The following is a 27,199-nucleotide window of genomic DNA, read 5'->3' as shown; positions in this document are numbered from 1 at the left end:
GTGTGTGTGCGTCTCTGATGTTTACTGAGCCCCTACATGAGCATACCTGGTGCGGTGTGTATAAACATCAGCACTCAAAAGCAGAATTTTTATTTAGCCTGGAAGAATCCGATGAGCTATGAAGCTCATTTTCACTGGGGAGACAAAGGTGGCCAGGCGTAGTGCTGGCAATACCACCACCTTGTGCGCCGTGCCAGCCTTTATGGATACTCGAGAACAACACTTGCCCCGACAGCCTGTTAAAGGCTATATGAGGTAGCTTTGTATTTGTTACGTGTGTAATTTTGATCAGTGGCACAGCGAATAGCGCAATGCGCTACGAACCCGGCAACCTGAGTGAAACTCTTGGCTACGGCTATCAGTTTACAGTGATACCTAAACTCGTCTTCGGCCTCTTCGATGTTGCCTCAGCCGTAAATAACTGCAAGGTGTGTGGACCGTTTAAAATGTGTTCACATATAAACGAAATCATTTTTAAGTGGACTTCGTCTGGGTAACATTTGGGTTAGGGATGAGGTTCTGATTACAGCACTGTACTCTGGTTCTGAACCAGTGGTGAAAATCCCAAATTTACGTGACAGGGCTCAGTTATACATTTTAATTCATTATTTTATCTTTAGACGTGACTTAACCGAAAGAACCAAAGAATAAATCCTGCAGTCACGAAAGCTCCAAAAATTAAGACTCAGTTATACATTTTTTTATCGTAATTTATAGCAATATACCTAAGTTCAATCAGTATTGTGTCGTGAGGGGAATTATTTTGAGAACATATGGCTTATTTATGGAATAAATGATTTGACACATACACACAACTGAATGCATCGTAACTGCCATCCCAACGTCGATTTAAAAAAAAGTTAATCTGAGTCCGTCCGACACCGGAGTATGTTACGAGCATTTCTCCAATAAATAAAGCGGACTTTTTATATCTAAATCACAAAGTTGGTTTTCAAACGATACCCAATTGAAAAAGCCGCGTCATGAAAATGGCCATCTTTACTGTCTCAAATCTATGTTGAGCATCGCCCAAAGACAAGCATCATAATATTGGAGGCAATGACCCCGACTGTGAATATAATGCTAATAATGATAACTGTGTTGATGATGATGATGATTTAGGGGCCGAGTTTAGGATACTAATTCATGGTATTTATCTGACAGCGGCGGCCCCATACATGTGTAGCGACTGGTAGTGTCACTACTGTGCACACACACGCACATGTGTGACGTCATTATGCGGGGGAGCGTCACTACCCCGCGGTCCACACACACACACAGACGAAACACACATGACGTCATTCCGGCTGGAGACGGGAATGACGTCAGGGCCGGGTCTAGACTCGGGAGGCCACAGGGAGTGCTGTGAGGCCGAGGCACTCTGTGTTAATCCGGCCGGACACGTGACCGAAACCCGGTGGGGGCTGGGGGCCCGGGGGGCACCTTAGAGGGCACGTGGGAGCCGAAAGTTTTCGGAGAGGGTGCTCGAAGGAAGGCGTGGCCTGGGATGGCGCCCGGACACGCCGAGGCTCATATAAGCGGCCTCATCTCTAGGTACGGGGCTGCCCGTGTTAAGAATGAAGATGGTTTGTGAAGAAGCCTCTGGAGATTAAAAGTGAAGCCTCCAGGCAGCGGACCCGCCAGTAGTCCGCCTGGCTGGGTCATCGACTTGAGTAAAATGCAGTGTACACCTACAACCTGGTGATTACGACCTTATCTGAAAATAATTTGAAGCCCATGTTGTTGAACTAAGACCTAGCCACAAAGAATGTTCACTTAAGCTTCACCTACGGGGCAGCAGTGTCACAGCTGATAACATGAAGAAGCCGCTCATATGATTTAGAATGAGACCCATACGACCAAGCGATAAAGGGCTACGAGAAGATTGCGAAGGTATGCGACATCCTCTTTCCGCAAGGCGATGTGCCCCATCAGTTCGTTTTGTTTAGGCGATTATATCAAATAGCTACAGCACTTGTCAATCAACCATACTGGTCAATTTGGGTTGGTTACGGTGGGGAGTGTAGATGTGACGGCATAGAAGTACAGTACAACTAATAATTTTGCTGATTCTGTAAGCAGGGTTCTATTGTATGACCAGGTTATAATGGAAAATTAGCATTTATGGCCGAATGGGTTTAAATTGAAGCGATCACCTAAAAATAAAAAATGTTCATCACTACTATCGTCCACTTCCTCCACCCCCAGCGCGTCCCGCATCTCCGTGCGCATCGGTGAGCACAACATCTTCGTGACCGAGGGCACCGAGCAGAGGATCCAAGCCTCCAAGGCGATCCGCCACCCCCAGTACAACTCGGCCACCATCGACAACGACATGCTCATCAAGCTGTCCTCGCCCGCCACCCTCAATCATTACGCGCAGACCGTCCCTCTACCCTCCTCCTGCGTCGGCACCGGAGTCATGTGCACCATCTCCGGCTGGGACGAGACCCAGACGAGCATCGGTGAGGTCACCGTGCTTAGACGTCTGTCTACCCTGGAAAATCCATTAAAGGAAGACTTTTTAAAGATTTTACCATGTCGGTTTCATGGTTGCTCTGTTTAGCTCTCGGATGTGTTTTTGGGCTGTGCCGCATGGTGTTCGTCATGGTGTACAACTTTTCGCTCCACTTCTTGGCAGCTCCCAGCACGTGGAGCGAAACGTCGGACGTCATGCCCAACGACACGCAGTACAACCTGAAAACGCATCAAAGAAATATGTAGGACAGCGGTGGGCAATCTGGGGTCCACGGGCCGAATGCGGCCAATGCAGTCCATCGTGGGAGCCTGTTGAGGTGGGGTCATGATGAGTGCACAAGCACGATGTCAAGCTTGCGGCCAACTGCCGTGAAGGAGGGCCGCTAATGTGGCGCGCTAACTCGTCTGGGTTAACCCATCACTAGTTTAGTATCCTCCCCCTATATGCTGACACTGCTTTGACATGCTTACACCATGGTAAAATAATTCAATATTTAATTTCCACTTCAGATAATTATCAACGATCACCCACCATTGTCTGGGCAATAAAGTTATTAATGTTATTTTTTAATATCTAGAGATTTTTCTGGATAAGAAAAATTATGAATGTTTAAAGCAGATTATACCTGGAGACTAAATTGGACTCAGAATTGTAACTGGACTTGTCCATCTGTGTTATTGTTGTGGTGTGATCCTGTGACTCACCACTTCTGTGCACAGGCCTCCCCCATTTCTTCCTTTACTTTCTCAGTGTCTATCCAGAAGTGGTCTCCAAACTCCTCTCTTCCGCTGTCTTCCTCGGCTTTCTTTTATCCAGGTTTATAAATAGGCACAAGGTGCCAACCCTTTGCATTGCCTCTGCATTACTGGGACCTTCACGTTGATACAATTGACCTATCTTCTGCTACCCCCTCTGTGCCTCACCACAGCCACCTGCGTGTCTCACTATAGGCAGCCCAGATGTCCTCATGTGCGTCCAGGCCCCGCCCTGAGTGACACCTCCTGCAGGAACTCCTACCCCGGTGACATCACCAACAACATGATCTGCCTGGGATACCTGGAGGGTGGCAAGGACTCCTGCCAGGTGAGGTCCCCCGAAGCGACTTGAGTCAACAAGTCTGAAATGGAGTATGAGCGACGACCTGCCCTCTTGCTACAAACCAGTGCCACCTCCACCAAACATACAGATCGAGACAAAGTAATACTACCGTCGTAGTCAATGGCCCAAAGTAGAAATTTATACCAAGGTAGCAAGATTTTAAGGCGATCCGCCACCCCCAGTACAGCTTGGCCACCATTGACAACGACATCATGCTCATCAAGCTGTCCACCCTCAACCAGTACGCGCAGGCCGTCCCGCTGCCCTCCTGCTGCGTCGGCACCGGAGTCATGTGCACCGTCTCCGGCTGGGGCGAGACCCAGACCAGCGTCGGTGAGGACACGGCGCTTAAATGTCCGTCTACCCTGGAAAAAACATTTAAGGAAGACTTTTTAAAGATTTTACAATGTCGGTTTTGTGGTTGCTTTGTATCGGTCTCGGATGTGTTTCTGGGCTATGCCACATGGTGTTCGTCATGATTTCTAGTATTTCGCTCCACTTGGAAGTTCCCAACACTACGAGTGATGCGTCACACATAATTCTGAAGAACACACAGTACAACCCTAAAACATCGGAGAAAGTATTTGATATCTTCCCTATTTTAGCTACTTGAAGGGTATAAATACATGTGTAGTGACATAAGAAGGGAGGGGCTGCTGGGGGCTCTGGGTTCCCAGGTGGGTCCAGACGCTTAAGCCTCTGGGCGCCAGGCGTTGAGTTCCCAGGGGGTCCAGACGCTTAATCCCCTTGGCGCCGCCAAAGGGGGGGGCTGTGTGTGCTCTGTGGGATATCTGGGGGCGCACACGGCCCTACCCCTCGTTGTACCAGGCATAAAAGGAGAGCTCCCTGGACGATCGGGGCCCAGTTGTAACTCAAGACCCAAGACCCACGACCAGCCATCTGAAGACCCTGGGATGCTGTGAGAGCCAGCGCTGGGACTCTGGAACTCCCGACTCTACGACCTTGTGAGGACGAGTTCCGGAGCGTAGCCAGAGTAGAGTATCTAGGCTGTGTAGCTAGGCTGTGTACCTAGGCTGTAACAGAGTATCAGGACTGTTGGACTGTTGGAGTGTTGTATTGTAATAAAGAAGTTACCTCTACAAGTGTCTCCGGAACCTGTTACACATGGTATTGCGTCTAGGGATATATTATTTGCAATATTTAGAGCTAAGCATTGGATAACAGTTCTGAGAATGAGGCAGGCTGGACCTGAAGCTTAAACTGGACTAAGAGTTATAACTGTACTTGTCCATATTGTTATTGTTGTGGGGTGAGCCTGTGACTTGCCACTTCTGGGCACATGCCTCCCAATTTTTTTCCAATACTTCCTTTCCTTTCTCAATGTCTGTCCAGAAGTGGTCTCCAAACTCTCGGATTTCATCTCACCCTCTCTTCTGCTACCTTCCTTTGCTTACTTTTCTCCAGGTTTATAAATGGACCCAACCTGCCAACCCTTTCTATTGACTCTGCATAACTGGTATCTTCACGTCGAGTCCACTGACCTCTCTTCTGCCGCCTCTCTGCTTATGAGTTTCTCTGTCCTCACATTACCCTATCATGTTTCCCCAATGTATGATGCCTCATCACCACCACCCGCGTGTCTCCCTACGGGCAGCCCCGATGTCCTCATGTGCGTCCAGGTGCCCGTGCTGAGTGACATCTCCTGCAGGAACTCCTACCCCGGTGACATCACCAATAACATGATCTGCCTGGGATACCAGGAGGGTGGCAAGGACTCCTGCCAGGTGAGGTCCCCTGAAGCGACTTGAGTCGAAAAGTCTGAAGGGGATTATGAGGGTCAACCTGCCCTCTCGCTACAAACCAGTGCCACCTCCATCGAAAATACTAATGGGGAAAAAGTAACATCACTCTAATAGCCAATGGACCAATGCATAGCTTTGTGTCAAGGTAGCTCGATTTTAATCTTGCCATTGTATATATATATTGCCAAGCAGAGTGATTTATAACTTACTCAGTTCAAATGGTTACTCAGTTCTAATGAATTTCAATCCTCATACACCTCATAAACATAAATGCGAATTACTCTCGATATTTTGTCTACATCTATTTAATCTTACTAACATTTGGGTTCTTGCAGCCAATATTTTTATTAAAATTTCATTTTTGGGTTAGACCACAAACTCATGGTCGAACGCAGTCACCCACGGATCCAGAAAGGTTGCGAACCACGCCACTAGATGCAAGTGCCAGCTGCTAACCCCTGACTCTGACCCCTGATGCCGTCACCACAGGGAGACTCCGGTGGCCCCGTCGTGTGCAATGGCGAGCTGCACGGCATCGTGTCCTGGGGCCGCGGTTGCGCCCTACCCAACTACCCCGGCGTGTACACCAAGGTGTGCAACTACATCTCCTGGATCGCCAGCACCATGGCTGCCAACTGAGTGACTCACTCGGAAACCATCTTGCCGAACAACAAGCACCATGGTGGTGAAATGAAATGAATAAAATACTTGAAATAATTGCGCCATCTTTTTGTCTTATTTTTTCATAACGGTGACGACCTGAAGCATAGATGTCGAAGCATAGCATAGTATGGTACAAGAATGTATTTTACTGGTCACGGCTACCCACTTGGCCCGTAGCAAACTGTAGCAAAGCAGTCTTTAACCGCTTTGGTAAGGCGGCCCTCAAGTGAAGAACACTTTCCACCTCCTGCACGCCTTTTGTCAAGTATATATTTAAAACAAACAAGTATAGTTTAAATTGATCATGTGAATAAAGTGGCCAATTTAAGTCATTTGCATACGTATTTGGGCATTTTTAATTTTGGCAAAAATCTACTGAATTCAGTCAATATAAAAGAATCGATACACGAAGGGTGAGATGCAAAATGAGATGACCGTCGGCTACCTATTGCTTTGATTCAAACCCCTCCCACAGCCAGAGAGGGGGATACAGCGTGGCCTAGGGGCGCTCTCAGGGAATTTCAAGCGAATCACATCCCGCCATTGAATGAGCCGCCCCATGAAAAATCAACTCCTTCCCAACTCTCTCACAAGACTCATTAATCGATGGTCAGTAAATCGATGATCCCATGAGGACTCAATGACCCATTCAGGCATTAGTCGATCAAGTCCAGTAATCGTTAGCTATTTTGATAATCAATTCGACTTTTGGATGAAGGTGCGCCACGGTGGAGAGATGCTAACTCACGTGGTATGCAGGGAGCTGCGGGTTCGATCCAGACCATCATGCCTGTATATTTGCATCTTCTCCCCATGGTTGCGTGGATTTTTCTCCAGATCCTCCGATTTTCCCTCTACGTTAAAAATCAACATGTGTTTCCAGTATTTGGCTGCAATAATATTCCCACAAGCCCCTTGGTTGAGCTATCATTTATTGCCAGGTCGCTTTTGAAATATAGCTTTTTAGCTCATTGGGCAGGAATTGTTCATGTAATCACTTGCCACGGATGTTAGCCGCGTGTCCCTAAGTCACATCACTGCAGTCCGGTACATGTGTAGTGCTCGACTTGACACGACAGCTTCTTGCTTTTCTCGCTCTCTTTATTTCACCAATACCGATCAACATTCCTCCAGCTAACACCAATCAACATTCCTTCCACGCGCTCTCCGCTCGCTCGCCGCGTTCCACCGGCCTCGCTCGCTCCCCATCTCTCCTCCATCGACTCTCCTCTCTACTCTCTCCGTCACAGTTTAGCCGCTCTTTATCGGCTCTCCCGTCACACTCAGCCGTATCTTTATCAGCTTCTCCGCCACACTCCAGCCGCTCTCTGCTGGCTTCGCCATCACACTCCAGACGCTTCTGCTGGCTTCTCCATTGCTACCATATACCTCTCCACTGCTACCTTATACTTCTCCACTGCTACCGTGTATTAGCTCCACTGCTACCGTATACTTCTCCAATGCTTTTGGCTCCGCTGCTTCAGCTCTAACATCCTTCTTTCCCTCCCAGGCGTGAACTCCCGTCTCCTTCAAAACCCCCTCTCTTTATCCCCAAGCCAATTAATCTCCAATCAATCGGTGGCATCCCCCGCGACGCCCGTCGCCCCCTAGCCCCCACTGGCACCTGTCATGTTTTCCCAGACAATGCGGCGCCACTTAGCGACAATAACTTCTCGGCCAATCAGCGCCCTCCGTCCTTAATTGCTCCCTGCCACCTGTTACCGGCGTGGCATCACATCTCGACAATAAGAACTCCCAGCCAATCAGCACGCTGTGTCCTTAATCGCTCCCTACCCGTATCTGGCCTTCTCCTCACACATAGCAACAATAACAGCCTCGACCTCGTTTGCTCCCACTGTACTCTGTGCGCGCGTACGCCCACTCCAGCGTATGGCACGTATCTCAGGCACTACATATGTATAAGGATGCCGAGTTGCTTTCCATTATGAGCATATCCTCCGTATTTTTCCATTTCACTTCAGCACAAAACCACCGTCTCAATTGTTTTACCTGTACCGCGAACCTCGACACCCGATGCTTGCCCCCTAACACCGAATCCACCGAACCTCTCTCCCCATTCGTCCACATTTTCAAGAACCAATCAACGCACGGGTTTAGCGTCCTGAGTGTCATTTGTCTGGGTACATCACGGTCACTTGAACATTGATGATCCACCATCTAGGCATCTGTATGAGTGATGTCCTCATCGAGTGGATAGCTAGATGCATGTGGTAACTAGTGAGGGGAAAAAAGTATTTGATCCCCTGCTGATTTTGTACGTTTGCCCACTGACAAAGAAATGATCAGTCTATAATTTTAATTGTAGGTTTATTTGAACAGTGAGAGACAGAATAACAACAACAAAAATCCAGGAAAACGCATGTCAAAAATGTTATAAATTTATTTGCATTCTAATGAGGGAAATAAGTATTTGACCCCCTCTCAGAAAGATTTCTGGCTCCCAGGTGTCTTTTATACAGGTAACGAGCTGAGATTAGGAGCACACTCTTAAAGGGAGTGCTCCTAATCTCAGATTGTTACCTGTATAAAAGACACCTGTTCACAGAAGCAATCAATCAGTACTACTTGTGAAATGCGTAGGAGGTTTGGCATTTCACAAGTAGTACTAATCGCATATCTGCATTTCCCATAAATATGCTAAATTCCTCTTGATATGCAAATTATTTTGTCAAGGCGCTTTTCCTCCCTCCATCCCAGCTTAAATATTGCACAGGGAGGTGGCTTCGTTGGTCGGGAGGTTCATAATGGCCTTGGAAGACACACTCAATTAGTATCAGCGGGTTGAAAGCAATGCATGCGGGTTTAAAGCAAATGTGATTAATCCGAATAAGTGTACATTAATGGCTTTAGCCAGCCACTGACTACGCAAATAGAATAATAAATGCAGGTTTTTAAACTTAATTTGCTTGTTCCAACTTCGATTATCCTAAAAATGTCACACTTTTGCAAGTCATTTACAAGGTACACACCTCGTGTGGTTAAAGGCAACTCGTGACCTTGCCCGATGTCTAGGTGCTGCGTGACACCTCTTGGCATTCTTGTTAAAGACGTTGATATTATCTCACCCGATACAAATTTTGCATGGAGCAGTCAGCAGTTCTGGACAGGAAGCATTAATTCTGAGTGCTGTTTTATTGTACTTGGTCATTCACACTATTTCTACATTCCCAGGTCATTGTCAGTCCAGGGCTGAGTAAAGGCCTTCCCACACCATGTCACTCACTGTAGTTTTGTGACCACACGTAGCCTTGGTGGGCAGTGCGGGTTGGTGAAGGGCTGTGGCTGGCAATTGAAGTCAGATGGTCAGGTTCATGGCACAGTGAGTTAACCACAGTGCCATCGCTCCGTCTAAGTGAGACTGTCAGTAAGGTAAACATTCTCCATGGCTAGGACAGGGTTCAGTGACTCGGTCATTAAGTTAGCGTTGCCACCTGTCCTGGATTGACCTGGACATTCTGGGAGTTGTTAACTTTGTTCAGTTGGCAGGAATTGATTTGTACCGAGATCTGCTGTGAAAACGGTGGCAACTCTAGATCATCCTAATATACGTAAGCAAGCACACATTAACTCGGTCTTTAAGTTAGGGTCGCCACCTGTCCTGGATTGACCTGGACATTCTGGGAGTTGTTAACTGTGTTCATTGGGCAGGAATTGATTTGTACCGAGATATGCTATCTGTATTGTGTTGATCTTTACTTCGGTATACTGCATAGTTTCGACAGAACTAGGCTGAATGAAAAACGTCAGGATTTTGCCTGTGGATAAGGAGGCAACCATAGTGGCATACACATACAAGAGTAAGTTAGCACACAAACTATTTCAATATACAAAATGACACATTAACACATACACATTAACACATAGGCAAACGTATAGTGGGCCACGTTTCCCCAATGCTCGTGGGGAGAGGGGAAGAAAGCGGTGTCTCTACGGTCATTGCTCCGGGTGAAGGGGTCAGAGGGTAGAGGTCCAGAGACAGATTGTGGCACCGATATTAAAGTGTTAAATTAGGTGACTGGTTATTTAATTAGGTGGGAATATGTCGACGAGTTTAACGAGGCTGCCATGAGGCACTGGGTAGCGAAAAGGTGTAAACAAGGCCAAGGCTGTGCCCTGCCCAACTACCCCGGCGTGTGTACACACACCGAGGCCACACCAAGGCGTGTGTACACACCAGAGGTCGCAACCGGGTACCCGATACCCGGCTACCCGTACCCGGGTACGGGTACCCGTTTCCGACCCTGGTGCTGCCAGGTACGGGTACGGGTAGGCCGTGAGTCACTGGTGAGTAACCGTTTGTCACTCATTTCGGGTAGGGTACGAAATCAAAACCCGTTTGCGACCTCTGGTACACACTGTGTACACATCGAGGCGTGTGTACACACACCGTGTACACACCGAGGCGTGCAACTGCATCTCTTGGATCGCCAGCACCGTCGCGGCCTACTGAGCGCGGAGATTGCACACTACGCTACGCCGTCACCATGGCGACGACGATGATTGTTTTGGTGTAACAGAATTCATAATATTGCGAATCAATTATGAAGTCATGTTTGTGTTATGATGAAACGTGCGTTTAAACGTGTTGTAATCGTAGTAAAGGTGAAAGTGCAGCCCTGAAATTGCCTCGTCTGAATGCCGTTGGTGTTGGAAGTGCCCTGACTGGTGGGAGCTATAGAGAGGCCCTCTAGAGGGAGTGGTGGAACTCGAGAAATCTCCTCTAGACCAGGGGGGTCCCCAACCCCCGGGTCCGCGGACCGGTACCATCATCCGCGTCTTCTTTCTCAGCGTCTTGCTCCTCCTCGCCCTGCAGGTGGCGACACTGCCTCATCCTCCCGTGGCCTCCACCCTAAAATAAAACAAGTATAACCCGTAAAAACAAAGTTTTTCACTATAAATCCTTTATATGCGTGGCGGCTAGAGTCCTCTCGTCCTCTGGCTTGAGATGGCTGCCACCTATTTGTCAGATGATTGCATTGCACCATTACGCAATTGGTAATTAAATATAAAATTTTTGTCATAAAAAGTGTAAAATTTTAGAAAAAGTTTTTCACGAACATTAATTGTCACGCACAACGAGTCTGTGTGGAAAATGTCAGCTCGATTAGATCACGGGAAGTGGGTTAAAAAACGACCGAAAGAGTTGCACGGTCGTAAGCAAGCAAGCGAACTTAATATAAAGGATTTAAAAAAGTGAATTTGGTCCCAATGAGCCTTGATGCATCATTGGTGCTCATCTCCTGTGCACAGACTTGAGTCAGGGGTGGAACCCCCCAATTGCTATGGCGGGAGCGAGTCTATCCATAGGAATATCACCGTTGACTTCCACACAAAGTGGTACTTATTTTAATGACCCAAGAGAGATGATGGACTGAGTCAAAGTCAACGCTCAATAAAGGATTTGCGAGCCCCTCGCTCTACCGCTAAGCCACCTGACCGGAGAAAATCATGGACCAGACTCCATGGAGAACCTCACCCTTACCCCTCATCAATGGTGGTGACCGAAATGGCGATGCTATTGATGGTGCTGTTAGTGATGAGGATTGAAGTGATAATGATGATGACGCTGCTGATGATAAAGATGTTGATGGTGGTAGTGATGATGTTGATGGTGGTAGTGATGATGGTAGTGATGATGGGAGTGATGTTGCTGGGGCTGTCCTCTGCCGGGCCACTTGGTATAGTATTTTATAATTTACTTATTTGTCCAGGAATGCCTGAGGAGGGTTCTGCCGCATTGGGTATTCATGTTAAGATATGTTTAGGCCAACTAACACGTGCTTGTACACGTGGGAGGAAACAGGAGCCTCCGGAGAAACTCCACGCGTGCGAGGGGGACAAAGCACCCAATCCCCGTACAGGTGGAAACGTAATGGCAATTAGTCCACTTTATGTCCTGCCTTCCCCTGGCGAGCCAGGGTACGGCACCTCCTCAGCCCGCGCGGGAATGGAGTTTCACGACATCCGTGCGTGAACCACCAACCCTCGCTGCGCCCTCCACAGTGCTGGATCACAGGCAGGAATGCACGTGCAGTAGCACAGTCGCCAACCACCGCCTCTGCCGTGCTGAGGAGGTCGAGACTGCGATGAGCCCGGGATTGAGAAACGCCGCGGTGCATCTCATCCCTTTGCACGCGTGGCTGGCTGACGAGGAGAGGCAGAGGCGGGCAGCTGCTGTGATGTCAACCACACCGTGCTCAGAGCTGCGGGAAATTCACGGTGGGATTCACGCGCATCGCAAGATGCGGCGGGGCGAGGCCAGGCCAGGTCGCGGCTGCGTGCAGGTGACCGATTAACATCGATTCTTAGGCTCGTGATACATGCATCGAGTTACATTTGTAACATTCGACGAGTTATAGGGGGACATTCATTGAGTAGGTACGCAAGAATCTGTCAAAACTTGACCCCTCCCCCCCTCCCTGTACGCACGCGTACTTTTTACACCCCCCCCCCTCCCAGTACGCTTGACGCACCCCCCCCCTCTCGAAACCTATAGAACGACCGATATTTAATCCACGCAGAAACGACCAAGTATTAATAATATTAACGTGTTTAAGCAAACAGATAGTCCATAGCCGGCTACATTAAATAATTAAGTTGCGTACCTTGGCCACTTATTTTACTGAGCTGCGTGATAGTTGCAGTCAGGGGCACGGTGGCATACAAGTGACACCTCTCCCACAGTCCCACTTCTCCCGGTAGTATTTGTTGTCTGACAGCTGAAGAAACTGAACTGTGTTCATTTGAAGGCCAATGTAGACAAATTATTATCGAGGTTTCACCCCACCCCCCGTTTCCTATGCGTACGCACATAGTAGACCCCCCCATATGCAAGCGTACGCATTTGGGTTACCCCCCTCCCCCCTCCATGCGTACCGACTCAATGGATGGCCCCGAGGATAACGTGACCTCTGCAGCCACTTGAGGCGCTACCATTCACGTTTAAAAATATACTGTAGATTATTGACACGAACGGTGAATAGCAACATCAATTTTGCACAGGTTCGTGGCCGAGTTGCTAAGGAGGCTATCATAACCGTGGCAGAGACACTTAGCTACTATCGTTGAGGATCTGGTTAAACCGCACGTTGTTAAACCATACGTGGTTAAAACACACACGTGGTTAAACTGTGTGAGTGTAAAGTGATGGTTGCAGTCTGGTCACCAATGACTGCACCAACATCCATTAAACTAGATTTGCGTTTGAACTTACTTGGGCTTGTTGCAACTCGGACGACTCAACGTGTAGGGATTGAGTGGCAAGCGACAAACACAGGGCCTATATAAGGGATGCACCACCTCGTGTGGCTCAAGGCTATCTCATGGCCATTGAAGGCCCTTTACAAAATAATCACCACGAACGCCATGGCACACGGGGTTTTTCGGGTCTATTATTTCAGTCATACAAATTAAAAAAAGATATTTTAAGAATATAGTTTCACTTTCCAGCGGCCGTTCGCCATCACAAAGTGGTGTACTGCTGCCTGCGAGGGTTGCGTATGGAACCAGTCTTCATCTCCGCAGCAAACTCATAAAGTAATGGCACGGAACAAATATTGGAGAGAAAAGCAAATGGTCACTTGGATGTGTACGGGATAAGCACTCACGGGGCAGGCAAATCTGGAGACCGGACGTTCTGTTCCGCGTGAATTAAACTCGGGCTCCACTCAGATGGAAAAGGCGCTTTCTTTAACTTCCACCATCTGTTCAACACGAGCACATAGAGCAACAGCTGGGCAATCCAGTTCTCCAATGAGCCACTCTTAATATTTGCACCGGTAAGTCCTCGTCACGGTGCGAATAGGAAATGAGATGCGGACAATGAGGCGTGCGCACAGCCACAAAGCCCGCGACCGCGCAAATTCATCAGAGTGCCCGAGTGACAAACAAGACAATGTTGCATGCGCTCATAATCATCATATCATCAGCAGCAGCAGCCTTGATCACTCCACTGCTGGATGCAACAATCCGCTGAGCACCTGCTGCGCAAGAGCTGATGTCGTTGCTCGGGCCTGCTCCCTCCTCATTGCCTTATTTGGCTGTCACTCCGTTGTTAGTCTCGACCAGCGGCCATCGTCCGTGGTGGGGGTTTGACACGGGGACAGGGGGGGGAAGGGGGAGGGGGCGTGGGATGGACGGGGGACAGGGGGTGGGTGGACAGGGGTGGGTGGACGGGGGGTCGACAGGGGGGGGTGGACAGTGGGGGTGGATAGGGGGGTGCATAGGGGTGGGGGTGGACAGGGGGGGTGGACAGGGGGGTGGATAGGGGTGGGGGTGGACAGGGGCGGATGGACAGTGGGGGTGGACAGGGGAGGGGGTGGACAGGGGGCGGATGGACAGTGGGGGTGGACAGGGGAGGGGGTGGACAGAGGGGGTGGACAGGGGGGGGGGGGCTGGACACGGGGCGAGGGGTGGACGGGGGGTGGGGGTGGACAGAGGGGGGGGCGGTGAAGCTATAAAACGCGTCCACTGCTTCAACAGCCGTCGCGTCGCGAGGTTGAAGCGGCGACCTCTGCATTGCAGGCGCTACGCGCACAACCGATGTCACCACGGCACAATTCCCTCCTCACAAAAACGCGTCAAGCTGTTTCAGTTGCCTAGAAAGATCCGTACATATTGTACCAAATTTCTTACATTTCTTGTTGACCCGCTCATTCCGGATATCTGTGAAAAAGAACTTCATAGCTCATCGGATTCAACCGGACCTGCATGGGTACATTTGAGTGCCAGTAGCGTTCCACCCCCAACGGCTAGCACGTCTGTGTAACATCCGCTGTTTGTCAAGTACTGCATGCGCTGTATCACCTTTATAATGTACCCACCCTACTCTCTTACCCCTTTTGTCTTCCCAGAGCGAGTTGGCAACGGCTCCCGCTGTAAGTGGACCCTGTCTGTTGAGTCGTCAGCGAGCGGCTTTCTCCAGGGCAGAGATTTGCATCGTGACGTCGTCTCCCTCCCTCTCTCCCTCGCTCGCTTCACCGGAGCGCGGAGTGGATGCCGTGGGAATTCGGGCGGCTTCGGAAGGCTGGGGTGGGGGGGTTAGCCAGGGTGCGTCTCATCTTACTCGGCGATGGATTGCGCCGGTTGCGCAATAACCAATGCCACTGATTACGCGAGGCGATTTTCTGGCAAGGGGCATCGTTGTGAATCTCAACAACGCTTGCCACTAAGTTGCGGCGACGTCATAACGGCGCTTGAGTCACGCTCGGTGCACTGTGAGGCCACGCCAATCATCGAAGGCTCGTTGATGGCAAGAGGTCGCGGGACAGACCCAGGTGCCATGGGTTGACTGACTGAGATGACTGGCAGATGCACCGTCTGCGCTCCGTACGGTGCCCCCCGTTGTTGCTGGAGAGTTTTTGCCTCCAGCTGCCCAGTAGCGACCCTTCACGAGCCTCGTCCTCCATAGAGGCCGATCTTGACACCGCGGGTATCAGTTGTGGCAAGTCCACCCAGCTCCACATCCCCCTGTACAGCAGCAGTCCATCTCTGCCTACTCCTAGCGAGCCAGCGTGTGGGTTAGGCGCCTTCCTCAATGCCCACGCCAATAGTTCCGCAACATTTGTGCGGTGATCCACCAACCCTCGCCACCACGGTGCTGGGTTCTAGGCGTGCATAGCCACCTCAAGAAGCCGTATACCAGTCGCCAATAGCCTGTCCAGGACGGGATGCTGCCAGACTTGCGACACAGAGGACGCCGGTTCGATTCCATCTCCCGCCGCAGCAGTAGAAACGGGTTGAGACAACGCACACCTTGAAGAGAGGAGCCTTGCCTATTACACCGGGCAGTTCAGCGGCATTTATTTAAGCAAGTCTGACTCTGCTGATGAGACACTGCATGTCGAGACCGGTGATTGAGATGCGTTGTATATCTCTCCAATGTGCTTTCGGTTTGTACCCCCCCTTCTTTGGCATAATACCCCACGTTTCGGACATCATGCCTCGCATTTCGGTGGCAGTTGGAGCTGCTTCAGGAATGGCATGGAGTTGCTCCCAGGATGCGGAGCGAAACGTCGGACATCGTCCTGAACGATAGTCGGCACAACGTGGAAATAGATGGGAATCCCATTTACGAGTGCGGAGAACCCGGTGAAACCGCATCACGCATTCATCTTCGATTAGCACACTTGGTTACGTACGACGCGAAAGAAGTTCACATACATCTGAGGGTTATACCACTCAACATGGTCTGCACAGATGGGTTCACGTCCCTGCTTGATGTACTTGATTTTCAAGCCACCACCTCGCATCAGGTTTGGAAGCGTCATAAATCTCTACGCGATCCAGCAACCCTTGACCCGTCTCTAACGGGGACCGTGCGTTTGGCAAGCAGCGTTTAAAAAACCGCTCTTCCACACGCTTGTAACATCACGGTGGCATCTTAAAGGTGTCCGGTGATGTTTTTCAAGCCGTTTCAAGTTGATGTTGTTGCACCTCACAGAGCCCTGGCGAGGGAGTCGCCGCTATGATAACAACGACGTCTCCGCAGCCATCGCGAACAGGGCCATGCACGCCACGAGACTCCCGTCCGTTCCACTGCGAGACAGCAAACGCGTTGCCTCGAGGCGGAGTAAGCAAAGCCATATGAACGATTGTGTTTGCCTTGCTCAATTGCTTAATACGTGATAATTGGTTTTTTACCCTTCTATCTGGCAACAAAACTGACACCTTTTTTACAAGGAGTCATGTTTGCATAGACCACAATACCTGCAGTCATAATGCAAACAAAAAACATAACTCTGATAATGTGCACTGTCCTTGAAATTGAATGGTCCACACCCGAGACAGCTTTCCTTAGAGCCTAGTCTCACATGGGTTTGACCAGATGACGCCAAAAGGCGCACAACTCAAAGACAATGCACCATCAAAGTATGAGATCTCGGGGTAAGCATTTACACCATTGGAACCTCATTTGCCAGGAAAAAATATGAAAATTGTCATATAAAATATGATAATCCAATGGTGTTTAATACGTGTGTAACAAAAAAAACGAATTGACGGAGAGATTCGCAAACAGATACACCTGCTGGGGATGCGACGCGAAGCGGTCGGAGTCTGGCTGCCAACGGGTTCCCAAATGGGCTCCAAGGGGTGACCGCTTGATGCCCTGGGGGGTCAAGGTGCCGAGTGTGACGCCGGGGCCTATTGAAGGGGCTTCGGAAGGAGTCGGGTCACGCCATCGTCCGCGGATCATTGTCTCAACTGCTGGCTTGAGAACATTCCCGAACGGGTGGCGTTATGTTGGGCACATAGGTCGGTCGCGAGCACAACAATTGCAATGTCGTGTCTTCATTCTTTTTACAAAATCGTATTATGGACTGTTGTGGAACAATATGGGTAAGTAAAATAAATACAATTGAGTTTGTCTCTCTATATACACAAACAATATACTGTAATGTCGTGCACCGTGAGTCACATAAGATGTATATATATAGCAGTGCTATCCGGCAGTTTGTTAAAGAAACAAACTCAGGATTTGTTTTAACTTCTTGACCTTTAAAGTCTCATCAGCAAGGTGGGCTGGGTAAACAAATACCTACGTGTCACCGGAAGATATTGGCAGGAGCACTCCATCCACTCAAGGGGGTCCTCTTCAGCCCAACCACTACAATTAACTACTGTAATCACCCAGAAATGTCTGTCCGTCCCGCGCGTGACGTCACTCCACATGAGGCCCATCCCCCCTCATTAATATTCATGAGTGGGTGGATTTTTACACTAACGCAGAGAAAGGTCGAGCTAAATTAAATTATTTCTTACGCTAAGTCGCTTCAAATATGACGTTTCTTTACAGAAAGTGACGGTAAAAAATACATCTACACAGTACAGTGCTACATCCATGCGTGACGTCAATGACTTAAACTGGATGTGATCCCTGACATGCAATACCCCGGCGTCTACAAACTAAGCTGTGACTGCGGCAATATTTACATTGGGGAAGCTAAGCGACATGTCTCGGACCGTGTTTGTGAACATAAGGCAGATCTGAAATACGGTAGGATCAATACCTCGGCCGTGGCTGATAATTGTTTTAATGCGGTGGGCTGACACGAAATTGATTTCTCGAAGACGACGATACTTTGCAAACCCACTGGCTATCAACAAAGATTTGTTCATGAAGCCATCCAGATATATAAACACAGACACAATTTCAACTGAGAAGATGGGTACAAACTGAGCAATCATTGTAAGGACGTTATTAACCAGTTTAAGTCATAACTGGCTGTGATGTTCCCATCCTACCACCTTCCGATGTTAGTTGCTATTTTCGGCTCTCTCATTTTACATTCACAGCTTAAATTTCTCACACTAACACAGCTAACTCATGCGCCAACCCCGAGGTTGCTACTGCAATCTTTTATTAACATGCTAATCTCTCACATTAACATAGCCACCTCAGCGCGCTTGCCGTGGAGGCCGCTCAACGATCTTACATTAACATGCACATTTTTACCTGGCAGCCCTTTGATTGGTGGAAAACCCACCACCGTCGCGGTTGCTGCCCACCACTCACATTAACATTAGCTGCCCCGCCCATGCTGTTGACATTTGGGCTAAGCCCATTTCAAACCTTTATGAAACAGTTTGACCTTCAGAAGCTAAACCCCTTTTCCTAATGACGACCGCCTGTCTTGCCATCGAAACGTCGTAGTTTTTTGTTATTTTCTTTGAACCTATTTACATGACTTTACTGAAAGACCGAAAGAACAGAAAATTATATTTTTATCAATTAATATATATTTTCATTAATGCTATATGTATTTTACAAAGTTCGTTCCCATCAGTCTATTAATGTAATTTCATTGCTACTCTCTCCCTGAGTTGCGCTGCTTGCAGTGCAGCTAATAAATTTGAGCTTTTATCCAATCAGATTTTCCACCTGCGCTGTCTCCACCTCTCCTGGTGAAAAATCTACCTTCAGAATGTCGAGTGAATCTCCTTTGCTGTTGAGGCAAATGGGGACGATGTTGTTGATTGTCATATTCTTTAACCAATCAGATTTCGAGTTTGCCATGTTGGGCGTATTCTTTGACACGCCGGAGCCTTCTAGCTGGCCTAGCCACCTACGTTAGCATTCTTCAGTGTGGCGTGATCGGAGGGCTATTTAGCTAACTAAAGTAAAACTAGTTCACACGTAATGTAGCATTCTTTACGATTTATTTAAACTTTCTGTCGTGACGTTTAGCTTTTTTGATGTAGTGCTTTATATATATTTTTTTCATGTGGGGAAGCCTGTTGAATCCTGATTGTGTTATGTATGTTTGACGGAATTTTTGCTTGCTTGGTGGTCGTATGAGTAAATGTGACTGGTTGTTGCGAGTTTGTTGTTGTTTCTTTGGTAATGCCATTGATTTGGGCTATGCGATGTCTATTTGTGATGCAGCATCCTGTCATACTGCGTAATAGTGCTACATGCTTGATGGTTTCAGTCACCATGTATTCACGTCTCTGCAATTAGTGTATTGTAACTATCATAGGTGTTGAACCTCGTGTTAAATCACTTTATTCCACTCGATAAAGGTTACTGTCACTGTGAATATGGGGTGGTTACGTCGAATGACAACAGCCTGTAGCCCTCGTGTCACGGTGAGGTTATTCGAAGGCGCTTTAATTGCGGAAGGATAGCACTGAAGGCCGAGGTGTTTAGTACACGGCCCGCCACTGCCGCAACTGACTGCTGCTGTTGCTTTTGTCGCTCGGTGTTTTTTTCATAGAAGACTTTGCAGTTTTTTCCAGGATTTTTCTGTTGCGTGTAGTCACTTTCAGATGTTTCTTGTTCATGTTTTTGTTTTGTTGCGGTTGCACCCGAGTCAAGAGCCGCATGGCTCACAGGGTTATACCTAGTAAATGAAATGAAAATGAATACGTCTAACTACTGCTGCTGCTGCCGCTACTGCTGCTGTTGCTGCTCCTACTACCACTGCTGAGTTTGTTGATCTCGTTCCTGTCGGTGCTGCTGTTGCTCCTGATAGGGCTGCTGATGCTGCTGCCATCGCTACCTCTGTCGGTGTTGCTGCTGCTGTTTGCTGTCACTATCGCTGCTGTGTCTGCTATTGGTGATACTCCTTGTTAGTCTTGCTTTTGTGACTGCTGCTATTTCTGCTGCTGCTGCCGTTACTGCTGTCACGACTGCTGTTGCTGCTACCGCTGCTACAGCTGCTGTTGCTGCTACCGCTGCTACCGCTGTTACAGCTGCTGTTGCTGCTGCTTTACTCTTGTTATAACTACTACAGTTACTATTCCTGGTGCTGCTGCTGTTGAAACGTGTACTGCTGTTGTTCCTGCTATTGCTCCTGTTATTTCATCTGCTGTCGTTGTTGCTGTTATTCACGTCAACCTACCTGGACACTCAACCCCAAGTCTGTCTGTCACCTTCCCAATCGTTCCCCAGAGCCTGAACAAAAACGAGCCAGTGAATTCCTCAAGACAACGGGGGGGGGGGGGGGTGACGTGACACGCCAGACCTCAAGTTGTTTATCATTCCTACGAGGGCCTCGAAGCGGGACAGCTCATCGGTATCTGCACGCACAGCGCAGGAACAAACCAAGGCTCCGCCTGGCACAGCCATCGCCAAGCAAACAACAGCGCGTGGGTCACGCTGGGCCGGAGAGGGCGCCACTGTTACGAAACCCACACCAGCCACTGGATCACGCGAGGCTGCTCGCCCACTTGGCTCATGAACAGAAACATTTATCCCGGGCCGAATTGCGCAATAAATACGCAGACGGTACCGTCGCTCATCCCCCGTATCTGTCCCTCCACAGGGGAAAACAAGCTAAACATACAGCAATAGTTATTTATTTAATTCGTTTACGCATCTCAACAGCTCATGTGAACGCGCTCGGTGCATTGGTGCATCGCAGGATTCGTGAGGAAATGACGACGGCCTGGAGAGGATTTCATCCAGCAGTGGATGGATCGTGGCTTTTGATGATGATGACATCTGCATGAATGTTTCGAGTTGTCCCTAAACTGTGTGAAATGCGCCCCAAGCACACATTGCAAAGACTATTCTGAGAGATCTTGCGTTAGATAAGAGATGCCTATAGAAGCCCCTTAATAGCTTTAAGTGAATACGTACATAATCGGGGATGCGTTGGCAGTGGGTCACAACACGCAAATAAAATAACTCTCCACATGCATCATGAACATTGCCTTCGAGCAAACGCAGAGTAGGTTGACATTCCGGCAATAGCTCCTCCTGAGGGCACGGCGGCGTTTAGTGATAACCGTGGTGGACTTTCCTCGTGACCATGCCCACGGGAACTCGGGTTTATACTTCTGGTCACTGCTTGGATGTAAACACCTCATCTTCTATCGGCATGGGCCAGGAGATGGCATTTTTAAAGGAATTGATTCGTGTATGTGGAAAGCATGGAATGTTACCCTCCTAATGCGCGTGGAATGTGTAAAAGTATTACGACTTGGCGATACTATAATGGGTAACTAAAGGGCGTGACTATTGCTGTTATGAAGGTTATTATGATAATTGTGTCCACATTGCCTATCTTTGTACAAACGCTGCCCTTCATCCTGTGAAAGCCATGCAACAAAATATCACCAAAATACATTAACCCAGCAATTTGAATCTTCCATCGTAAATGTTTATGGCCTTGAAAACAGAGCCTTATGAAATTCATGGGGTCATGAATTTCAGGAAATTTTGGTGGGTGGGACGTTTTTCAATCTATCACTGTGATTTATCCACTTTTATGACAAAAAATATAAACCAGATTATTTAAGAATTTTTTGGAGGCGTATTTAACTGCTGAATGGAAACGCACCAGAACTTAACCATTTCCAGAAAAGCTTAAATATTTATTACGGGAGACCCCTTACAATTATGGGCCCTTTCAAAAAAACATATTTAGAGCTAATCCCATGCCAAGTCACGAAGCACCTCAACTCAGCTCAACACTAAGTCCTAATACAGTGGCGGGCCGGTCTTGCAGCAAGACGCCCCCTCTCTCCTCGCCCCCCAGGAGGGCTGAGAGGGACCTCAACTCAGCGGTTGAGAGGCGGGTTCAAGGACAGACCAGGCGGGGTGGTGCTGACAGATTTCGTTCAATTTACACTTCACATGTGACGAACAACTACGGCTTTCGTTCAAAACGGAGGAGGCGGGTGGGAAGGGGGGGGATGTTGGGGACCGAGGGGGGGGGGGTGTAATTGGAGAATGCTGCGATAGCGACGCGTGAGCTGGAATGGGTTGGAGGTGGCTTAAGCTGAGCGCGGGCGGTTCACAGACCTGCTCACTCACGCTCGCCCTGCGCAATACACGCAGCGAAGACAACAAAGATTCCCCTTATAGCCTCTCACGGACTGTTGAACCACTGAGGCAAGTGCTGTTAGCGAGCATCTATCAAGGTCAGCAGGGCGCACGAGGGGGTAGGTGACTCGCACCACGCCCGGACGCTTTTGCCTCCACAGTGTTGATGTTTACATACATTTAAGGTTGAGTCGACATAGGCGAGGCCCAGGACAGGTTTAGATATTCGTCACTGATGTTGGTCGTGAGCGGAAATCGAACTCGGCTCACCGGCTTCGTAGCGCAGTGCGCTAACTACCGCGCTAACAACTGCGCCACCGCTCCCCGCAGACACCGCTGGTGGCAGCTCCTGCTGTGTTTGGTCTCCTCCTCCACACTGTCCAGACGACTTGGACCACGTGGGCGTAATCACACGTCCCAAATGTGCGGCAAATCGGAAACCGGTTTGTACCGATGTTTCATGCGGCTGCCGGTCACGTAAAACAAAACGGTTGAACCCAACCCGACGATTCCCATAAACGGCGAGTCCACGCATCTACGAATCACCCCCTCCAGCCACGCAGGGCACGGCAGCGCCCGTCCGCCTGCTGATCACCCACCCATCTGGGTTCGTCTCCAGCGAGCCAGAGTCCAAAAAAAACCTCCACACGCTGGTGAATTGCACTGCCTTAAAAGGAGGAGTTAAAAAAGTGCTATCTAAGTTATATAATAAGATGCCCATATGTGTTTTTGTTCTGTGAAAGCCACAGTGTTATTGACAAATGTGTTGAGTTTGTTGTTTTGCTTTTGCAACGTTATCAACGCAGCAGCAGCAACATCACCAGATTCTTCCGTTCGGGTTGTTCACATGTAGGCCGCGTGTGCCAGCGATGTATTGTGTTTGTGGCGCGGTCGTGCTGCGATGAGGGCACTGCGCTCCAAACCCGATGCCGTGGCCACGGCTATCATCAGCCACAATTATCAAGGACCGGCCCAGGAGTTTCCCCTAGGACTACTCAGTCGTAAAAACAACTACCAAGGTGCTGTGGGTAAACATTAATCAGCACTGGGGATGCAAAGGCGGTCGGGTGTCGTTTCTGTGCCCCGTTGCATCAAAAAACATCGAGTGAAAATCTCCACGATTTGACACCGATTTGAATGGGTACTCAATTCAACGTCTATTTATTACACGGGAAATCCCGTGCAGGCAGTTGCCCAGCTGGGTTTGCGAGGGAGATGCGTGGTGCATCTTCAGCGGAGAACACAAAAGAAGAACACGAAGGTGATACGGCGGGACGGCGAACATCGGCACAGAACGCGTCGGACGCACAACCAAAATAATAATAGGTGAAATACACAAATGCACATTATTGACAATAACACGATAACAGCAAACGTGGACAAAACAAACAACATAAACACAACATAAACAGTCGGCGGAACGTTGGACTTGTGACATCCGGCCAATCACCACCCTCGCTAACAGCAGCGCATCGCCCAACAGAAGGTTCAGGAGCGATCGTAGCAGTGGTCGTGTAGTGTCCGCGCGTGCGTGTGCGCGTGTGTGAGCGCGTGTCAGTGTGCGGTGCAGTGGTGACGCGACGTTTCGCGCACTGCGCTACGAATCCGGCGACCCGAGGTTCGATTCCCGCTCACGACCAATACACAGTGGCGAAAATTTGGACGGGTCCTGGGCCTCCCCTAGGTCCACTGAGCCTTAAATTAGAACCTGGTGCGATGTGTTAAACATCACCACTCGGAAGAGACTAAGGCGGCCGGGAGTGGTGCTGGCCACCCACCCCCTCATGTGCCGCGCCGGCCTTCATAGGTGCCACTCGCTAACAGCACTTGCCCCAAACAGTCTGTTAAGGTTTTCCGGGGGGGGGGAGTCTTTGTCTTTGCGTGTGAACTAAGTTATGTTCGCGTGGGTGGCATTGGCGGAAGTCGTTTAAAACCTTCTGACTCACGATCATTTGAATGATAAGCAGGTCGCCATGGAAACCCCCTCACCCTGCCCCCCCCACAACACCGCCCCTACGACTCATATTTGCGCAGCGTCGATCTTCACGGGCGGGTGACAGGTGACATGTAGGGATCTCTCTGTCAATTAAACGGAGGCGATGTCGCTGATAAGTTAGGACAGTCTCGTAGTGGCAAGCCCATGGATAGACGAGAGAGGGCATTCTCACGTAACCGGAGATGGGGGAGGGATGGCGGTTATTGATGCGTGATGGAGTGATGGGGAGTGATGGGACTACAGCCCAGATGCCGCCACGAGGGGACCGGGCATGGCGAACCGGCACATCTTGATTCCTCCAAATTCGCCCTGCTCGCGTGCACATTACAACCTCCTCGTCCCGAGTTCCATCGTGCGAGAACCCCCCCAGTGACACAACGCGGCTCCTGCCGAGGCACGCGGTCGCACCTGTGCCCAGGAGTGGACGTGTTTCACGTCGGGAGACGGAACGTGCTTGCCGCTCACTGCGGGAACGGAACTATCTCCGCGGTGAACACTCCAACCACTGGCGTCGTCGGCGCCTCCTCTTCCTCCCCTCCGCCTCCTCTTCTTCCTCGCGCGGCAATACACTCTGGGGGGGGGGGGGGGGGTTCAGCGAGATTGTTTATTTCGTTAATAAAACACTCAAAACGACGACAAATCACCGCCGGGGATTTGCGATGTTGGCCCCGAATGTGTCGGGTGTCAGAGACTGCCCCTCCCCCCCGCATCGCGCGCGCGCCTCCCCGTCTCTGCGTGAAAGTGACGCCTGTGATCGAACCCAGGAGGGCACGCGGGGTCCGCGGCTCTGTGGTCCTCGCGAGCCCTCACCCGGATGGGGAAGAGAGGGGGGGGGTATTGACCCCACGGAATTAATGAATTCCAGGTCCCGAGGGACGCGTGCGCGACGCTGCTTGGTTACTCGAGATTCTGGCCGCATCGGGTGGTCGCTGTGGAGCCGTCGTCGCGCGCGGGGCTTTTCGGAGGCGGCGCGGCCGTCGCTGCCCTTGAACGAGACTCCGGTCCTCCGCGCTGATGCAAATGACAATCTGGAAAAATCCCAAATGACGATGCCAAAAAAAAACATCCCGTCATGGCCATGGCACGCGACTACATCGGTAATGATTTTCTTCCTCGGCAGGGAGCCGCTCGTTAACGATTAACACGAGGACAGGCAGCGTGCACACACAGAGGAGCGCTGACACTCAGTGCCTCTCCATCACCAACAACAAAAACCCCGGATCCCTCTCCATCACCTGCCTCCTCCTCCATCTCATCCTCCTCCTTCATCACCTCCTTCTCTATCACCTGCCCCCTCCCTCCCCCTCCATCGCCTGCCTCTTTCTCCATTACCTGCTTTCTCTTCCATCACCTGCCTCCGCCTCCTCCTGAATCGCCACGCTCTACATCACATGGCTCCCTCGACTCAACACGATCTCTCACCAGGCAGAGGGAAGGGGAGATGGGCCTCCTGTTGGGATCCGATCAAGAAGGAGAGAAACGGCCGGCAGTGCGAGCTGGGATTAACTGGGATGAGTCATGCTCTCGACTACGATGTGACATGCGTGACATTTAGCCCGACGGTATAACTTTCGTAAAATGTATACATGCGATCGTACAGGGTTTGTTTATTTCTGCATTGTTCCCGTTGTAATGGATTTCTCAATTATTTGCATGCAATTTTGCATTTGGACAGTGGCTACTTGTGGTTCTGGTTTCTCAATAGAAGTTAATGTTTTAAGGGATTCCAAAAGAAAGGTCCTCAGTCACAGTTTTTTTATGAGAGGTACCTTAAGAGATTAAAAAAATTGGTGACGTTTCGGGCAATGGCCCTTCTTAACATGGAACATTCTATAAATAACGATGTGCTGTGAAGAATAGCAATCCCCCTAAAACGTCACATATTGCATACATACACAAACTTTAATATTAATATTAGAGAAGTCTTATTGAGGAATGTGTTGAGATGTTGGGGGTGAGCAGCTGGGATTGGCGGGGCTGATTCTATCCCTGGCTCCATCCCCACGGTCTCCGCCGTCTCACTCACGCCCACCCTGGCACAAACAACGATTCTCGTCTTCCTTTCTCCACTTGGGGAGAGCGGGGGGGGGGGCGAGCAGGGGAGGGTTGACAGACGAAACTTTTAGTTTCTCCACCAAGCGAGAGCTCATTGCGAGGCCAGGGCTCTCGCTGTCGAGTCGCGGCGGATCCACGGAGACGTCGGGGAAGCCACTCGGTGGCGTGACGACGAAGCGACGACGGCTTCACGGACACGGAAACACACAATGGGGGGGGGGACACACACACAAAGTAAACACACACAGAGATAGAGACACACAGAGAGAGACACTCTCGCGACACCTGGACAGTAAGAGCGGAGAGGGAGAGATGAGTCCACACACACCAAACAGAACCACAGAATTATCCCCCCTTTCTCCCCAACCTCCTCCTCCTCCTACCCCCGTGCGCAGCAACACGAAAGGACGTGGGCGTGAAGGCGCTGCTCGTGCGCTATACGAGTCCGTGGGTCCTGGTCTTGGGGTTTCATCACAATTATTATCCCCAGTATCGATTTCTTGTTTTTTTTACAAAACCCTCACCCGAAGAAGTAAAAGACGCACTCAGCTCTGAGTGTTTACAAAATGAGACGAAAAACGCCGTGGATTCCACATCCAGCACTCCCTGGAGAAACAGGCTCGCGGTCTTTGAGCGAGCGTGTCTGCTATAAATAATGATGTATAATGGTCCTGCATAGTGATTGTGGAGAATCAAACGATCCACCTCCTTCCCACCATTTGTCTCTCCACGTTAAACAAAATGAATATCAAAGTATTATTTTACAAAGGGGCCGTCCATAAATGACGTCTCGCGATTTTGGACGATTTTTGATCCCCCCCCTCTTCGTCACACGGCGTCAGAAAAAGTCAGAC

At 49.7% G+C, this 27,199-nt stretch overlaps 1 protein-coding gene and 1 long non-coding RNA gene across 2 annotated transcripts; one reads left to right on the top strand and one right to left on the bottom strand.

Moving 5' to 3' along the window:
* Positions 1 to 1,507: 1,507 nt before the first annotated feature.
* On the top strand, positions 1,508 to 6,057 carry LOC144726844 (uncharacterized). The gene is made up of 6 exons (XM_078605799.1): positions 1,508 to 1,554; positions 2,209 to 2,465; positions 3,408 to 3,577; positions 3,760 to 3,910; positions 5,009 to 5,322; positions 5,830 to 6,057. Exons 1-6 carry the CDS (start codon positions 1,508 to 1,510, stop codon positions 5,977 to 5,979), a joined length of 1,089 nt encoding a protein of 362 aa, XP_078461925.1. The 3' UTR covers positions 5,980 to 6,057.
* Positions 6,058 to 7,783: 1,726 nt separating this feature from the next.
* Positions 7,784 to 26,677, bottom strand: LOC144726773 (uncharacterized). The gene is made up of 4 exons (XR_013587336.1): positions 25,192 to 26,677; positions 24,699 to 24,861; positions 13,632 to 13,727; positions 7,784 to 10,873 (listed from the first exon to the last, which is right to left on the bottom strand). It is a non-coding gene; the product is annotated as an uncharacterized LOC144726773 (long non-coding RNA).
* Positions 26,678 to 27,199: the final 522 nt, after the last annotated feature.

This window comes from Lampetra planeri, chromosome 24 (assembly GCF_965212315.1).
Source record: "Lampetra planeri chromosome 24, kcLamPlan1.2.h2, whole genome shotgun sequence".
NCBI classification, from domain to species: Eukaryota; Metazoa; Chordata; class Hyperoartia; order Petromyzontiformes; family Petromyzontidae; genus Lampetra; species Lampetra planeri.
Note: the sequence above shows the minus strand (reverse complement) of the source record. Positions and strands in the feature narration are given on the sequence as shown.

What these genes read in the sequence shown, in the direction of transcription:
- LOC144726844 (XM_078605799.1), top strand. Translation starts at nt 1,508, where the DNA reads ATGGCGCCCGGACACGCCGAGGCTCATATAAGCGGCCTCATCTCTAG. An exon ending in CGAGACCCAGACCAGCGTCG is followed by an intron (nt 3,911 to 5,008) that starts GTGAGGACACGG and finishes CTCCAGGTTTAT; the next exon opens with AAATGGACCCAACCTGCCAA. An exon ending in GTGGCAAGGACTCCTGCCAG is followed by an intron (nt 5,323 to 5,829) that starts GTGAGGTCCCCT and finishes CCGTCACCACAG; the next exon opens with GGAGACTCCGGTGGCCCCGT.